Source organism: Cervus elaphus, chromosome 20 (assembly GCF_910594005.1).
Source record: "Cervus elaphus chromosome 20, mCerEla1.1, whole genome shotgun sequence".
In the NCBI taxonomy this organism is placed as follows: domain Eukaryota; kingdom Metazoa; phylum Chordata; class Mammalia; order Artiodactyla; family Cervidae; genus Cervus; species Cervus elaphus.
In genome coordinates, this window is record NC_057834.1 from 53,519,481 (window position 1) to 53,537,850 (window position 18,370).

The window sequence follows — 18,370 nt, forward strand, 5'->3', positions numbered from 1 at the left end:
CGGCAGCCCATCAGGCTCCCCCGTTCCTGGGCTTCTCCAGGCAAGAACACTGGAGTGGGTTGCCATTTCCTTCTCCAATGCATGAAAGTGAAAAGTGAAAGTGAAGTCACTCAGTGGTGTCCGATTTTTAGTGACCCCATGGACTGCAGCCTACCAGGCTCCTCTGTCCATGGGATTTTCCAGGCAAGAGTACTGGAGTGGGGTGCCATTGCCTTATATGCAAAATTTTTGTCTCCAGTTATAAAACGCCAATTTTCCCTTTTGGGACAATTGTTTTCTTTCTGAAGGATGTATACAACTCTCAGCTCATATGCAATATAGGGATGATAGCTATCTCCTGAACTTTCTCACCTTCACCCACTTGTTATCCATGTCTCTATCATCAGTGGCTAGCCTAATTCTTGGCACTAGTAGGTATTCAATAAATATTTTACTTGAATCTGACTGAAACTCATGATATACTCTAGTGATTCATACTGATGTAGCTCCAGGAAGTGTGAGGGCTTTCTAGAATTTTCTGTGTATACAAGCATATATGCAGTCCTCACACTACATTCTGAAAATGATGAGAACAAATAAAGGTGAATATTTAGCAATTTCTCCCCAATTATGTACTGTTTCCTAGAAAGTTCATACAAGCCTGAAATTATCTTTTTTTGGTCATTAGACAGTACTTGTGCAAAATATGAACCATGTTTTCACTGGATTGTTTTCAGAATTGGGTAGATATTTATATATGAATATATCAAGGTGATAGGAAGAGAAATGTATTTTTAAGTCTGCCTATGTGGAGCTAAAATAGCAAAACAAAGCAACATAACAGTACTTTTTGGGAGATTCTGGACCTAACTAGAAACATCCATAATAGGAAAAATGTTGGTTGGGAAGTGAATAAAGATATTCCAGAGGAGAGGATGGTGGAAGAAAAACTACAGACTTGCCATAGATGAGCTAATGTGGAGAACAAATTATTTTAAAATGTACTTAAGAGTGATCAGAATGCAAAGTAAGATGCAGTTGAAAACCAAAATGCAAATCCCATAAAAAGTAGATTCACAATAAAATAGATCATATTTTTAAATCTTTTGGTGATTTTCTTTAGTGTTGGGTTTACCATACAATCTGTTTGCAAAGAAAACTTAAAAAAAATGCACACAAAAATGAGAAAATTATAGTATGAACTCACTTGTAAGCACTTATATTTTGTTACATGTGATGTTTATCTAGAAGTATTAATTAATTTGGAGGAAACGTTTAATCTCAACAATTATGTGGTCTGAGTCTATATTCATTCTTTCCCTTACATTTTTTTCTTGTGATTTAGGTATCTGTAATTCTTCCCCACCAAACAAGCCTGCAGAGACTGCTCAGTCAAGTAACTCCAGCTCCTTTTTGAATTTTGGTATGTGTGTTACTTTCTAGTAGAGTTAAAAAAATGTTTACCTTAATTATTCATTTGCAGTATAAGAGATACAACATTAATGTGATTTAAGGTTACATGTGTAAATCCTTATGTTTATATGCTTTTTCATGCCATTTATCTTTTTATTTTCAGCTTCTAACATGTTACATAGGCATGAATTGCCTAGCATATGTGGAAAATAAAACTAGGTACCAAATGATTATGTTGGCATGTAATAAATGAATGTGAAAGCTACATCCAGAAATTCTGAAATACTACTAATACTCTAATTCATATCTAAGCAAAGTTATAATATGCAAATATGATGAAAAGAACAGATGATGCTACTATCTAATCTTATTAAAATTCATTTGACAGTAAAAGGTGAAGCACAATTCTGACAGTTTAAAGGAACTGTTTGCCCAGTTGCTCTTTAATATAACCTATAAATTTAAAATAATTTTATATTAAGCATTCTATTTATATAACATAAATTCATACTATTTAAGGTAGTATTATATACACTATATAATTTTTTTGTAAGAAGTATAGTAAACGGTAGAGGATATCACTACTAAAAATTATTAACCAAAAAGCAGAATCCCTGAAAAGGTCTGGGGGACCTCCAGTAGTCCCAGGGACCACACCCTGAGGAACTGTTGCTCCATGGTATTGTCCTTACCTGAATGATCAAAACTGTTGCAGCCACATTCATACTGTAGGTGGCAAGAAGAGAGAAAAATGTTGAAGAGGTGTGTGGCCTCCTCTTCAGGACTTATGGCACTAGCCTGGAAGAGGCAACATCATGCTATGCATGTGTTACATCCAAACTATAAAAGACACTGGGAAAATGCAGTAACGCTGGGCAGATAAGCTTCCCATATACTATTCTATCCCTGAAGAAGAAACAAAGAAAAATTTGGGTGGACAGGTAGCAATCTCTGCCACAATTGGGGTTATGGTCCCTATCTCACCAAGGCAAAGTATTTAACTAGAATCTTTGGATCTGTTTCTTGTGTTTTAAAATTTTTACTTGGATTACATTAACTCTAAGGTTTAAAATGTTACATTTAGAAAAAAGTTATTATTCTTATTAAATCATTTAGTTAAAAAGTTTATAGGATATTCTATAACCTATGAAAAAAGCACCAAACTTTGCCTGAAACATAAATATTCCTTGCTTTCTTCTTTTCTCTCAATTAGACACACCACTTGAATAGCTCATGGCCTGTCTAACTTTACAACAAGGGCTTAATGAAGAGCTGACTCATTGGAAAAGACCCTGATGCTAGGAAAGATTGAGGATAGGAGAAGGGGGTGATAGAGTATGAGATGGTTGGATGGCATCACCAATTCAAAGGACATAAGTTTGAGCAAGCTCAAACCGGGAGATAGTGAAGGAGAGGGAAGCCTGGCTTGCTGCAGTCCACAGGGTGGCAGAGTCAGATATGAATTAGCTACTGAAAACAACAATGGGCTGAATTGCTCCGTGGCATGTGGGATCTTCCCGGATCAGGGATAGAACCTGTGTCTCCTGCATTGGCAGGCAGATTCATTAACACTAAGTCACCAGGGAAGCCCTCCATCAACTGCCTTATTGCCATACACCAGCAACTATTTATACAGCATTTACATTATATAAGGTATTATAAGTAATCTAGAGATGATGCCATTCCTTTCTCCAGGGGATCTTCCCGACCCAGGGATCAAAGATGGGTCTCCTGCACTGCAGGCAGTGCTGTATCATATATTTGAAAGCTGTTAAAAGAAAAATCTTAAATCAAAGAGAAAAATCTTAGAAGCTCATCTAACAAACAAGATGGCAATGATGTGAGGGGATGGAGGTGTTAACCTTAATGTGCTAATCATTTCACAATATTTATGTGTATCAAATCATATACCTTAAACATACATATGTCACATGTAAACATACATATGTCAATATCTCAATATTGGAGAAAAAATACTGAATTACTACAGGCTATTATAACCATCTAATTATTACCATTATTAAATTTGTAAGTGTGCCACAAATTTAAGGTGTTATTAGAAGTGTATTGTCATCATTTAAGCACTAATGTAATTACTAGAATGCTTTTATAATCTATTACTAAATTGATCAAAGATGCTAACCTTTTAGGGAAAAAAATCCATATATTTCCACATATTACAATACACTCAAAAGAAAAAGTGTTCATTTCTGTTTAAGAGATCTTTCTTCATTCAGTATTATTTTTGTTCCCAGGTTTTGCAAATCGTTTTTCAAAACCCAAAGGACCAAGGAAACCACCATCAACTTGGAAAATTTAAAACAGCTTTGGAATATTGCCTGCAAGTGAATCTGTAAATAAAACAAATAGAATACTGCTAGCTAAAATAAATGTATATTCATAATATCAACCATGAAGATATGGTAATAATGTTAATAGCTTTAAAAGAAGACCAATATGCAAATAACTGTCAGAAGTTTTACATTTCATCTCATTTACATCGGGTTGGAAAGCACACATAGGAGTTTGTCATTTAAGCTTATGTGCAGAGAATGCTGTATGACAAAGTTTTGGAATGGACTTATTTTTCCTTTTTAGAAGTTATTTTTATTCTACTTTACTTTTCTACCTAAATATAAACTTAAAAGATTTGTAAAAATTTGACCTCAATTAAATGTCTACATTCTCAGAAGTTACTATAAAAAGTGTTTTGAAAAATCTTACCTTGTGGTTGCAGTACAAAATTACTGCTTGTGAAAATGATTATTTCCTGAGAGTTATTTCTGCCTAAATGGAGTACACATCTTTTTCCAAGTGTTGTGGGAAACAAAGTAGTGAGAAAAGAAGTTACACCTAAAGAGAATAAAATATATACTTAATGACAGTAATCATTTTAATGACAGTCTTTTGTTTGGATATACCAAATAACAAGATGTTCAATTCCTGGTAAGCTTTAGGCAAAGTTGTTCAATTACCAAATCTAGAAAAATAATCAGCAAAATAGCAGGGTGGGAAGTGGGAGAGAGGTTCAAGAGGGAAGTGACCATGCTTACCTATGGCTGATTCATGTAGGGAAGAAATAAAGACAATATTGTAAAGCAATTATCCTTCAATCAAAAATAAATAGAGACAAAACAACACAACACAGTAGCTGTATAAACATGGTTTATACAGTAGCATTTTTTCATTTCAAAGGTCCTGTAAAACATGTACAACTTATATCCAACTAACCAGAGGTACTACTAGTTAAAATTTTTTCTATATTAATATGGATTTGCCTTAAGAAAGTTGATCTTTCAAATCTAATTGTATATAACAAACAAGTTAGTGGGTGATTATTACAAAGGATTCCCCTTGACTAATAATGATTTCACTTAAAAATTTATAACTTTATGAAAATGAAATAGACATTTGTTCTTCAATATTGTTCACTAGGAATCCCAATGAAGACACACATCAGATGAAATATTACCTTTTTATTGTATAGTGTACTGTATACAAGAGGTGCTCAATAAACTTTCTGGTTTTTAAACTAACTTCATAGTGTTCACTGAGCTGAATACTTCTTGCTACTAGTGGTATCAAACCACAGTGATTTTATCTTGAGTAGTTTATTGTAATCAATTACTTCCAAATATCTTTATCAAGGCGGTAAAATTGTAACGTGACGATCAAATTGTAAATACATTTCCGGGCAGAAAACTTGGTGAGTAGTATGATTTCTGGAGTGGGCTATGGTAGACACACTTCTCAAATTTATGCAGCCTTATATTTACGATTTGAAAAAATCTTAAGAAATTTCAAAACATATTTTTCCACCTAGAATTTTTCCGCAACTGCAGGAATGGATTTTAAATAATGGATAGACTACCTTTCCAGGCACTAGAGGGGCTGCGACTCGATGGAGAGGTGGGCGGCGCTCAGCAGGCTCCCAGGCAATTCTTGCACCTGCCTTGTCGCGCCTGTGCTTGTAACCATAGCAATTACTGCCCAGGAAGAGGTTCAGAAATGTCTGATTTGCAGCTCCGTTCTACCTTAAAGCAAAACTGCCCTCATTTGCTATGTTACTACGTTCCCTTTTCCTCTGCATCTCATCGCTTGTCCAGGGTTGTACAAGGCCGGAGCTTCTTTTACCTCACAAAGGTTATGAGAGGAATAGCAAACTGAAAAGTAACTATGGAGACCACCTACTCCGTGTAAAATGACGAACGGGCACACGGAGACGGTAATGGGAACGCGCCGACAGACTTCGAAAGCTATTAACATTGTTTCGGCCGTTAAGGCGGTTGGCGGCAACTCTCCGCCCAGCGGCGGTTGCGTCGCAGCCCGAAGCGTGACTCGGCGCACGCTCTCTTTCTGCTCCTCGGCTCGACGAGCCAGCGACGCGGCGGGGGCGCGGGGAACTACCGCTCCCGTGAGGCTCTGCGCGGCCTTGGGTGCTTTACAATAGAGCTCGGTCGGAGGGGCCTGCGGAGAAGCGCCGGGAAGTGCCACTTCCGGCATGTTCAGCTCTGGACGAAGAATGGCCGAGAAGTGGAGGGTGGGGGAGAGACTCCAATGCCCAGCGGGCCGTGCGCGGGCGGCGCTTGCGCGATACGCGGACGGGGGGGCGGTCGGGCCATTTAAATGTGTGTTTGTGGGTGAAATGGCTGCGCAGGTCGGAGCGGTGCGCGTAGTACGGGCGGTGGCGGCGCAGGAGGAGGCGGACAAAGACGGGAAGGAGAAACCCCACGCTGGGGTCTCGCCGCGGGGAGTGAAGCGGCAGCGCCGAGCGAGCAGCGGGGGGTCTCAGGAGAAGCGGGGGCGGCCGAGCCAGGACCCCCCTCTCGCTCCCCCTCACCGGCGGCGTCGCAGCCGCCAACATCCCGGGCCGCTGCCGCCAACGAATGCAGCCCCAACCGTCCCAGGCCCTGTTGAGCCTCTGCTCCTGCCGCCTCCGCCGCCACCTTCGCTGGCACCCGCCGGGCCCGCTGTCGCTGCCCCGCTCCCGGCCCCGGGCACCTCGGCCCTCTTCACCTTCTCGCCCCTGACGGTGAGCGCAGCCGGGCCCAAGCATAAGGGCCACAAGGAGCGGCACAAGCACCATCACCACCGCGGCTCTGATGGTGACCCAGGCCCCTGCGCTCCGGGAGAGCTCAAGCACAAGGACAAGCAGGAAAACGGCGAGAGGACAGGAGGGGTGCCTCTGCTCAAGGCCCCCAAGAGAGGTGAGAGCAGCCGAACTGCCCCGAGCTCGGGCTGTATCTGGGTCTCTCTCTGTTGCGATATCCCGCCCCTTTAATCCTGAGAGACGCCTGCCTCCGCTTACCTCCTTGCTGCTCTACTCCCCTAAGCCCACTGGGGTGGACCCTGGATTTCGAACCGTCTGACCTACTTGAAGCTTCTTGCTTCGAGGCCGAGCTGTCAGTTACTAACCCCCTTACCATTCCCCCCTCCCGGAGCCTTTACCGACGTTTGTTTTCAAAATCGCCAGGGTTTCCGCGCCGCGCGATCCTTGGCATGGGATAAATAGTAAGTGGGGTATTAAAAACTGTCTAAAGTAAAGGCTTGTCGCTAAAATACCCCCCCACCCCCCCCGCCTGTTTTCCTTGATGGAAAGCTCCACAATATTAACGAGTATGGTTTGGGGCTATTAAGGAGTTTGAATTTTTACCGAGATTAATTAGCTCGACTTAGCTTCTAGGTTGCCTTAGCTTCTGAAAGATGAGATATCAAATAAAATAGTTTACCTTTTTTTTTTATGTGGAGGTAAAAATCATTTTTAATTTTCAGGAAAGGGTTTTCTCTCCTCTTTGATCCTGGAAAATAGGACCAGCCGAGCCTCTGAAAAGTGGAAGTGTTCAGTAGGCGATAGTAGAGACAAGAATTCCAGTTGCATTTTAATTTACCTGGCACAACAAATTGAGAATTTATTTATTTCCAGTAAACTTACTAAAGTCAAGAATATAATCCAGAAAATGTAGGACCCTACTGAGTGAGTGTGGGTTCTAGACAAATTAGATTCACAAAAATTGCTGTTTTCCTCTTCGAAAGTACCTGTAGCATTTATTTTCATTCTCTTCGGGGGCGGGGGGCGCGGATAAGAATTTTGATTATGCCATGTATTTGTACTTTGTAGATGATTTTATGTAATTTCTTAGTGTTATCTTCTGAAGAAGAGTTTAAAATACTGTGTTCTTAGTACTGGGGCAGTTGAGTTATGTGTTAATGAACTATTCTTTCAGTATCAAGTTGGGTGAGTTCCGGATTTCTTACACATATTTGGTCTTAACCTAGGGCTAATTAGTTTGTTTTGTGATGCTGCAGTTTGATGCAAATTATTGCTCAGTAAGTTTTTATTGAATTGAATTAAATTTTTCTTCCTTTGGTGGTATCTAAGTCTTATCCTGAGGAATAGAACTTGTGCCAGACCGACAGGAATGCCAGTTTCCACCACCAGTATGCAATAATCTTGCTCTGTTTTATTTTTACCTTTATTTCTCACTTTTTCATTTCATGTATATATGTGTTTTTGTGGGTTTTAATTGTACAGAGCCAGAGGGATTCTTAGAGATTATCCAAGTCAAATTTGTATTGTAGAAGAGTGAAAACCCAGGCCTAAAGTAGTGAAGAGACTTGTCTAATATAGTCCCAGTTAATTAGTAACAAGTACCAAAAAGTTTTTAAAAATCATTGGCATAATAGGGAGTAGAACCCAGATCTCCTGAATCCTAGTTCAGGCCTCATTCTCCAGCTGCATGGTGTTGCTTTCTTATATTGCTATTCATTTTTTCCAGTTCTTTGCTTACCTTTTCCCTGTTCTTTGGCATCGGAGTGACAGTACCCAGTTCCATTTAGAATTTCTGACTTCACCCCCTTTTATGGGGGGAAGTGGCAAATGCATGTGTAATAATACACAGTGTGTGTCTCCGAAAATTGCAGAGGCCGTGTCTTAAAAAACAAACAAAAACAAACCTTTAACCCAGTGCTACCTCCCAGAACTTTTCTCCAGTGATAAAAATGTTTTCCATAAACGTGTTGCCCAGTGTGGTAGCCTTTAGTATGTGGCCCTTGAAACAAATCTTGAAGACTTGGCTTGTGGGACTGAGGAACTGAATTTTTAATTTTATTTAATTCTAATTATTTTTTAATTAAATAGTTCCTTTCAGCTAGTGGCTACCACATTGTACAGTGCAGCTCCAAGCATTTGTGGTTTGCCAATATGTGAAGAAGGGAAAGTGGGTTATGGAGAGGTCATTTAAACATTTTAACTTTTTAAAAAATTGAGATATAATTGATCTATAACATTATATTATTTTTAAGTATACAAAGTAATGATTCAGTATTTGTGTACATTGCAAAATGATCACCACAATAACTGTAGTTTAAACAATTTGACTTTTGAATGAGACTTGGGTTATATATTCTGGAGGGAAAGGTTCCCTGGTCAGATACATTGGGGGAAAAACAATACAATCACCTTCTAGATACATGACACACACTGACATTTTAAAAGTTCTGAGAATCTTACAGAAAATAAACTGGTTTAACCTTTGTTTAATCCAGGCTTTTGCACACTTTGATGGATACCTTTTGTTTTCCCACTGAATATCTTTGTACTTGGTATAGTATGCTGGAGGCATGCCTCTGGAATCAATCTGAGTGTAAATCATGGCTCTACCACTTACTGTGTGACCATGGACAAATTACCTTAAGCTCCTTCAGTTTCAGTTTTCTTATCTGTAAAATAAGGTTGAGGTATATTTCTTTTGTAAGATTGTTTGTAGCTTAAGTGAGACACTGTGTAGAAAGCACTTAAAACAGTGTCTGGCTGTTCTTAGGTACTGTCAAAACTGCTTTTTGTTCTTTTGTCATGCTTGGTCCTTGAAACAACTCTAAGGTTAATAAGGAGAGTTGCTTGACCCTTGTTATTTATAGAACTGTATCTTCCCTTATCCTCAGATTTTCGGGAACTCTTTTAACTTATTTTGAGATAATTATATATTCACAGGAAATGGCAAAAATAATACAGGGAGGTCTTTACCCTACACTAATTTCCTCCAGAGGTTACATCTTACGTAACTATTATATAATATCAACTCCAGAAAAATTAACATTGTTGCAATGGTGTGCGTATAATTTTGTGCTGTTTTAACAGTTGTAGATTAGTTTAACCACCACTGCAATCAAGGTACAGGACTATTCCATCACCACAGAAATCCCCCTTGTGCTCTGCCTTTGTAATATTAAAACTTCTGTGTCTCCTCACCTTCCCCAGTCCCTGGAAACCACTAACTTGTTCTCCATATCTATAATTTTGTCATTCTCAGAATGTTACATAAATGGAATATATAATGTGCAGTCTTTGAGATTTTTTTCCCACCCAGCATGTCCTTGAGGTCTGTTCAAGTTGTATGTATCACTCACTCACTTATTTTCATAGCTGAGTAGTGTTCTGTGGTATGGATATGCCACAGCTTAACTAGTGACTTGTTGAAGGACATTTTGGTTGTTTCCAATTAGGCCATTTTGAACAAGGCTTCTGTGAACTTCATGTTCAGGTTTTTGTGTAAACATGAATTTTCATTTCTCTGTGAATGTAGTTGCTGGCAAATGTATATTTAGGTTTTGTTTTTCGAAGATATGGCCAAACTATTTCTTGAAATATCTGTACCATTTTACATTCCCACCAGCAATGTATGAGAGATCAACTTTCTCTACATCCTTGCCAGTATATGGTATTGTTACTATTTTTATTTTACTGTTTTAGTATGTGTAATGATACCTCATCATTCCATCTCCCCAATGGCTAGTGATATTTAACATCTTTCCATGCCATCATTTGCTGTCCATATAGTCTCATCGGTAAGAATATCTCTTTGTGTCTTCTGCCCATTTTCTAATTTATTATTATTTTTTGGCTTTTTTATTATTGAGTTTTGAGAATTCTTCATATATTATAGATATGTATATCTTTTATCAGAATAATGGTTTGCAAATATTTTCTCCCACTCTGTTATTTGTCTTTGCATCCTCTTAACAGTGTCTTTCAGAGAGCAAATATTTTTAATTTTATTGAAGTTCAATGTATTGATTTTCTTTTACGGATTATACTTTTGGTGTCACATCTAAGGTCCCAAGACCTTGGTCCCAAAGATTTTCTTCTACTGTTTTTCCAAAAGTTTTATTTAATTTCAACTTTTACATTTGAATCTCTGATCCATTTGAGTTAATTTTGTATAATATGTGTGGTTTAGGTCGAGGTTCATTTTTTTTTGGCCTATGATATCTAATTGCTCCAGCACCTTTTGGTGAAGAGACTGTGCTTCCTTCATTGAATTACTTCTGTACCTTTGTCAGAAATCAATTCCACTGCTTATTTTTGTACAGCCTGTGAGCTGAGAATGTTTTTACATATTAATGGCTGGGGAAAATATATGACATGTGAAAATCATATGAAATTCAAGTTCAGTGTCCAGAAATAAAATCTTATTGGAACACCACTCTTCTCATTCAGATGGATTGTATACATTCAGAGTTTTTGCCCTGTAGTAGAATAGGCAGTAGTTGGGACAGACAGTATGACCTGCAGACTTACTTTCTGGCTCTTTGTAGAAGTTTGCTGATCTCTGAAGAAAGCCATTCAGCTAAGAGACACGTTTCTGCATACCAGTCCAACAGTACTCAATCCAAATTTGTGTATGAGTTAATTATGAATTTTGACTCAGACATTTGGAGTTGCTCAGGCTTCCCAGGTGGCCCTAGTGTAAAAGAATCTCTGCAATGCAGCAGATGCAAGGTTCAATCCTTAGGTTGGGAAGATCCCTTGGAGAAGGAAATGGCAACCCACTCCAGTGTTCTTCCCTGGAGAATCCCCATGGACAGAGGAGCCTGGGCAGGCTAGAGTCCATGGGGTCGCAAAGAGTCAGACATGACTGAAAGACTGGGCACAGCCCAGCACAGCACACACAGAGAACTGGGGTAGATAGACAATCTCATTCATCAGAGCAGTACCTTCAGGGACTGACACGCTTCTTGACTCACTTAGAGAGAGGCGAAGAAGCCTTTAAGGACATATTTACATAACCTTAATAATGTTATTTTTGTGATTATGGAGAATTATCATGTAGTGGGCACTCAGTAAAATATTTTTTGACTGTGTGATGTTCCATTTATTGGAGGTTCTTCCAGGCCACCTCCGGTCTGTTGATTGTAGTTTGATAATTTTATCATCTAGGAAGAATAGGGAGAGAGAAGGCAGAAAGAAGAATTTTGGGGTCAGACAGGTAAGAGTTTAAATCTATTTTGCCACCTGTTCCCTTTGTGACTTAAGTAACATGGGCTTCCCAGGTGGCACAGGAGACGCAGGAGAGGTGGGTTTGATCCTTGGGTGGGGAAGATCCCTGAAGAAAAAAATGGCAACCCACTGCAGTATTCTGGCCTGGAAAATTCCATGCACAGAGGAGCCTGGCTGCTACAGTCCATGGGGTCAGAGAGTCAAACACGACTGAGTGTGCACACACGCAGAAGTAATGTATCTTGTTTCAAGCTCTTGTTTTCTTCTCTGTAAAAAGAATTTATGTATCTCCTTCACTGGTTTGGAGATTAAAATGAGATAAACATACATGATCCCTAGCAGACACTTAATGAATAATAGTTTTCTTCCCTCTTTCAGAGACATCTCCCCTTTTTATGTGATTCTCTATGGCCCACCACTAGCTCTAGTTTTGATATCCCAGAATTATTACCAGTTATTTCAAGGAATGTTATAAAATATTATTATGAAAGTGATAAAGGCATTGAGAGGACTTACTGTGTGTCAGATACCGTAATGAGGGCTTTATATTCATTGTCTCATTTAATTCTTACATAACTCTGAAATAGATACTAGTATTAATAATGTTTTATGTGGTAAAATTAAAGTTTAAGGAAATTTATGAGATTTCCCAGAGGCGTTATGTATTGAGTATTTGTCATGTTTTGGAACTATTCTAAATACTTTATATGCTTTGTTTCATTTACTCTGCACACTGATTTTATGAGGAGATACTGTACTTCCTCCTATTTTACCAATGAGAAACGGTATTAATACAAAGAAATTAACTTGCAAAGGTAATACTGCTAGGAAGTGTTGGGACAGGGACTCAAATCTAGCCAATCATTTTTAAACACCATAATTAGAGGGGTTGTGGGTAAAGCAAGGCAGTGTTATTAAGTGTACAGTGATTACTAACATGATGGCCTTCCAAATCTGCAGTTTTTTGTTTTTCCTTTTGAGTAAGGTTTTTATATGGAGCTGGAAGAACTTTTAGTAAGACCGAAGAGTATTTATTTGAGAAAGTTAGCCTTTATTCTTTATTATGATTAGTAAAATATTAAAAAAATTATAATTGTTTTGCTTTTGCTTATCCACCATGATTTTTAGAAATTGAGGATATTGCCTGTTTTTCAGTTCTAAGCTATAATTCAAGCATAAGAATGGTGTTGATGAATTTAGATTTTGTAATGTGAAAAGGTAATTTTTTTGCATTAATGAAAGCTTTCAGTAGTGATGTTAAATAAATGGTACTATTTAATAGTTGATAATATACTAATGGTTTTAGCATATATAAGGATTTTATGGATAGTGTCATGTATTAATCTATAGTTATAATGCCCTTTTTTAAAAGATAACCAGCAATTTATCTCTCAAATGTATATCTTCCTCTGTAGCATTACATACTTCTCTTTAATCTGATGACAATAAATAATAACTTTTCTGCTGTAGGGAATTACACTTGAATATGTTCTCTGGAAAACTAAAAACTCTCTAATAGAAATGGAAGGATTGTGAAGACTTTGACATTGCCCTTTTAAAAAAAATTGATACGTAATCAGCATATAACATTGTGTAAGTTTAAGGTACATAACATTGATTTGATACAGTTATTGCAAAGACATTGACTTTTAAATAGCATTTTTAATGCAAGGCAAGATAGCTTTGGTATCATTCTCTAAAAGCAGCAGTGACTAACTTCCTGTAATAACCTTTAACAATTTTGTGTATGTATGCTATTCTTAATTAGTTGCCATTCACAATAATGCAAAGATAAATTTTATTCATGAAAATTCATAGTATGATGCAGGTAGTCTCACATTTTTCTGTAAATGCAGGCTTTCTTTATCTGAGCCTTAGATAAGAATCAAAATTTGAAAAATAGGATTAGTGAGGAGATTGACATTTATTTCATATTTTAAACTTTTATGTTGAAATATGAGATCACAATCAATTTCAGGCCCTTTTCATTTCCTTGTGCAGTGGTTTTTTTTGAGATGGACTGTGTTGGACTAATTGAATGGTTCTCATATAAATGAGTTTTGGAATAAAACCCACAGAGACTTGGCCATCATAGAAATACCATTGGTAAGCTGATAGTATAGAAAATGTGTTACAATCAAGGCAGCTCCTTCTTGGTGTTAATTTCAGTGGCAGATCTAGGTCATAATTCATCTTCTGCATACCAAATGCCTCCTCTGAAGCTTAAAATAACAAGACCTATTCAGAGGTATTTTTTCTTTTTATTTTTTTCCTGTGAAATTGCCAAAACATTTAGCAGAGGATAATTAGATAACTATTTTAAAATTGGTCTAACCTTTATATTTAATGGCATTTACATTTGGTTGCTTGGGAGGATTGCCCAAATTACTGATTTGATATATGAGAAAAGTATTAGATTAATTTTATTTGGTAAAAAATATAAATTACTAAGTATTTTAAGAATTCTCCAAGATTTCGTTACATATAAAAGATGGCCTTTTCTTTTGCAACTTTAAACAATCTTAACTACATTATATTTTGATATATGATTTCAGTTTACTCATAAGTGATGGTTGCAAATGAAAGGTTTTATTTTTGTTAAATTTTTATTTCTGTTAAACAGACTGCAAGTCATTTGGTATCTGTACACTTCAAAGTCTAACGTGTACATTTAAATATTTTCTTTAGAAAGTTTTTATAACTATTGTAGTATCTGATGACTTGGAATGGTTTTGTATTAACTAGTGTGATTTGTCATTTACATATTATACCAAGTAAATTCTTTACTGTAAAAGCTATTGAACTTGTTCTACCTGGATCTAGTAGTAGGATTAATTGGAGTATCAGTCTTAACGTTGAATTACTGTATCACATCAGAAATACAGTTTTTGGATGGATAAATTCTATATAATAAATACCACTCCAAGCTTGAAAGATGGTCAGGACCATACCTGTTATTTAGTCCTGAATATTTCTTTCTAGTATTATTTTCCAACTAGTAAATAAAGATGCCATTTTATTTTGGGTTTATCAACCTGTGATAATCCTTTAAAAATTAAAAGTACTTTTTCAAATTGTAAAAGTAATGTACATTTATTGTAGAAATTAGAAAATAAAGATAAGCCAAAAAGAAAAAGATAGACATTTATAATCCTACCAGCCTAGATAACTGCCATTAATACCTTGATGTTTATTTCTCAGATATTTTTTTGTGTTGTACATATACAGAATATATATAGGTTGGTCATATTTTTTTCTCTTTAGGTCTTTTGCTTCTCTCTAGAATATTTTCCTAGAAAATATGGCTAGCTTGTCTTAATACTTAGGGCTCAGCCTAAATGTCACCTTCCAAAGAGAGCTTCCCTAGCATCTAGAGTAGCATACTGTTACTTTCTAGTCCAACTAGACTATAAGGTCTAGGAGAGTAGGGATAAGATCTGTTTCAGTCAACACTGTAACTCTAGTGCTTAGAAGGGTTTCTGGCATATAGTGGGTACTTAATAAATGTTTGAATGAATATTTATAAAAATATGATCAGATCATACATACGTTAGATGCTCTGGAAAGAAAGATAAGATGTGTATTGCTTACAGTCTAGAGGAGAGGTGGACAATTAATATGGTAAGTTCTATATAATAGAGGAAGTACAGTTATTAAGGAAGCATATAGTAGGAGAAGGTATCCAAATTGGGTGGGGACGAGTTGTTAGAGAAGGCTTTCTGGAAGCGTGACAATGTAAGCATTTCATAACCTTGTAATTTGTCAGTTCTTTTCATCTATAATATAATTTATAATGGTTGAGTAGTATTTTATCCAGAGTTTAATGTAAATTCTAGAGTTTAAATACCAGAGCTTGTATGTAAATGCTAGAGTTTAATCCATATCCTGTTGTTAGTCATTTAGGGTATTCCCTAAATAACACTGTCGTGCATATCTTTATATGTCTTTTCTTAGTTATTGTTTTCTTATTTTCTTGAGTAATTTTTACTTGGGGTAGAGTTTATGGGACCAAGAATTATAAATATGTTCAGGGCTTTGTACATATTCATTTTGGGGATACTGAATTGCCCCCCATGACAGTTGTACCAGTTTATACTTCTAGTAACAGTATATAAGAATGCCACCCCCCAAACTTACCAGTTTGTTAGGCAGAATGATGTTACAGCTTAATTTGTCCTTGTTTGCTTTGCCAGTATGTATCATAGTAGCTTTATAGACAAACAGCAAATTATGGCAAGCTTTGATTTAGATTTTACAGTTCCTGAGCAGATACTCCATACAGTATGGTATATGTGAAATTATTCAGATAGTTATCTTTAATTATCTTTAGTTTTGATTATAAATCATATTAGGTTATATGCTTACCTTTGCATTATTTAGCAAAGTCTTCAATCCAGAATATTTTTGTATTTTAAGATCTTTGTTTCATTTTATAAACATGTGCATTATAATGACAAATTTGGAGAAACTGAAAATAGGCTATTTAATTTGAGATTGCATACCTTAAGAAGCTTGTATGTTGACACTAGGCCTAGTAACTAACTTCTTTTTAATTATTGTGGCCAGAAACACCAGATGAAAATGGTAAAACCCAGAGAGCTGATGATTTTGTCTTGAAGAAAATAAAGAAGAAAAAGAAAAAGAAACACCGAGAAGATATGCGAGGAAGACGCCTTAAAATGTACAATAAGGAAGTACAAACCATCTGTGCTGGCCTGACCCGCATCAGTAAGGAAATCCTCACCCAAGGACAAATAAATAGCACTTCAGGAGTTAATAAGGAGTCCTTCAGGTATCTGAAAGATGAACAGCTGTGTCGATTAAATTTGGGCATGCAAGAATATCGGGTACCCCAAGGAGTACAAACACCTTTTATGACTCACCAGGAACATTCTATTCGTAGAAATTTCTTAAAAACAGGTACTAAATTTAGCAACTTTATTCATGAGGAACACCAGTCCAATGGTGGTGCTCTTGTCCTTCACGCTTACATGGATGAACTCTCATTTTTGTCTCCAATGGAGATGGAGAGATTTTCTGAGGAGTTTCTTGCTTTGACATTCAGTGAAAACGAGAAAAACGCTGCTTACTATGCCTTAGCAATAGTGCATGGAGCGGCTGCTTATCTCCCAGACTTCTTGGACTACTTTGCTTTTAATTTCCCCAACACTCCAGTGAAAATGGAAATTCTGGGCAAGAAAGATATTGAAACAACCACCATTTCAAATTTTCACACTCAGGTAAGGTAAAAATCGTTGTTAAATTATTTAGTAAACACAGGTTACAGTACCTCAAAAAGTTATTAACTTCATTCTGTTGCATAACACATAGTGGCACACTTTTGATTAAAATTCATGGTGGTAAAGGTGGTTCAGATTGTTTATAACTCTAATTAAAAAATCTTAACTGCTGAAATTCTTTGGGGTGTGGCTTGTTACTTGCTTGGTCTAAGAAACGCTTTATACCTGTCTTACATTCTTTTTTGTAGAACAAATTTTTATGGAAAACCAGCTTGAAAACCAATCCAGTTTTTTGTAAATTGGGTAATATTAGTGTGGATGATGTGATTTAGATCTGGTAGCCTCAGGGTAACTAGCTAAGACTTACCTTTTATGTCATGATAAAACACATGAGGGCATTGCCTACTTGTCAGGGTTTTGCTGTTTTTGTTTCTCTTCTTTCAGTAACTTGTTGGCAGTCTATCCCAGAAACATACCCCATTTATGTGACTTGGAAGTGTCACTAGGAAGACCGCCATAGCCTCTGCTCCTTCTGCCTATGCATTATAGTAGGTAAAGACATATTCTGAAGCCTTGCTTGGGCAGCTAGGCTTAAGTCAGCAGGGAAACCTCTCCTTCCTAACCAGTGGTTTTTAACCAAACATTTTTTTCAGTGAAGTTATTTTAAGGCATAAAAAAATTGATAACCTGTCCTAGTTTTTTTCTTGCTTTGCTTTTTTCATAAGGATTCTGAACATGAATGGTCAGCTGTAATTTGTATTACAGATATACGTTCTACACCAGTTTAGTGGAGACTTTCACTTTTTAGAGATTTATGATTATATAACCTGTTTTTTTCAGGTTATCTAATAATTTGCTGCCATTCTTTTCCTTAAGATTTTTTTTTAAGTAAACAGATTTGCATCACAAGACTCTCAGCCACCTGCATTATAGTGGTTTCAAGCCACTTAGATTTATATGAAACCTTCTCTGACTTGAATCTTTTTAGTGATTCTTACCATCCATGCCTCCAATGAGGGGAGTATCCAGTTTAGATTTATGAGCTTCAGAATTTCTCTAATTGAAGTTCTCTCTGCAGTAGAGAGAGCAGGAGCAGCCAATCTGGAGAGGTCGCAAGATGGGGCTGCCCAAGATGTTGGAACACGATGTGCAATAAAGGGCTTCGTCTTGGATTTTGGCCTTATTACCACAATCAGGTACCGAAGTGCTGACTTTTGTAGTAGATTTTATTTTTTCTTTTTCTTTTTTTTTTAAAAGGAGTTTTGCCCTTTGAAGGTTAAGGAATCCTATTTTTATAAATATTGGAAAAGGGACTGAAAATAATTCTCTTAAATATAGTTCTTAATCCTCCTAAGTCCCTATTTAACAAAGAAGGATATTGCTGAGAGCAGAATTAATGTTCTCTTATAAATTTTTTCGTTTAGAAAAATGCAGCAAATTTTCTATTCTAACTGATAGACCA

The 18,370-nt window shown here is 36.9% G+C and overlaps 2 protein-coding genes across 2 annotated transcripts in view; both read left to right on the forward strand.

The window, feature by feature from the left end:
* The window catches only part of PTPN22 (protein tyrosine phosphatase non-receptor type 22), a 56,505-nt gene extending 51,577 nt beyond the window's left edge, over positions 1-4,928 (forward strand). Inside the window, exons 20-21 of the mRNA XM_043878164.1 lie at positions 1,325-1,402; positions 3,648-4,928. Of these exons, the coding sequence (XP_043734099.1) occupies positions 1,325-1,402; positions 3,648-3,712 (143 nt within the window). The 3' untranslated portion in view covers positions 3,713-4,928. The remainder of the gene's footprint in view (positions 1-1,324; positions 1,403-3,647) is intronic.
* A 902-nt stretch (positions 4,929-5,830) lies between these two features.
* RSBN1 (round spermatid basic protein 1) overlaps positions 5,831-18,370 on the forward strand; it is a 39,788-nt gene continuing 27,248 nt past the window's right edge. The window contains exons 1-2 of the mRNA XM_043876806.1: positions 5,831-6,599; positions 16,235-16,908. Coding sequence (XP_043732741.1) covers positions 5,894-6,599; positions 16,235-16,908 — 1,380 coding nt within the window. The 5' untranslated portion in view covers positions 5,831-5,893. The remainder of the gene's footprint in view (positions 6,600-16,234; positions 16,909-18,370) is intronic.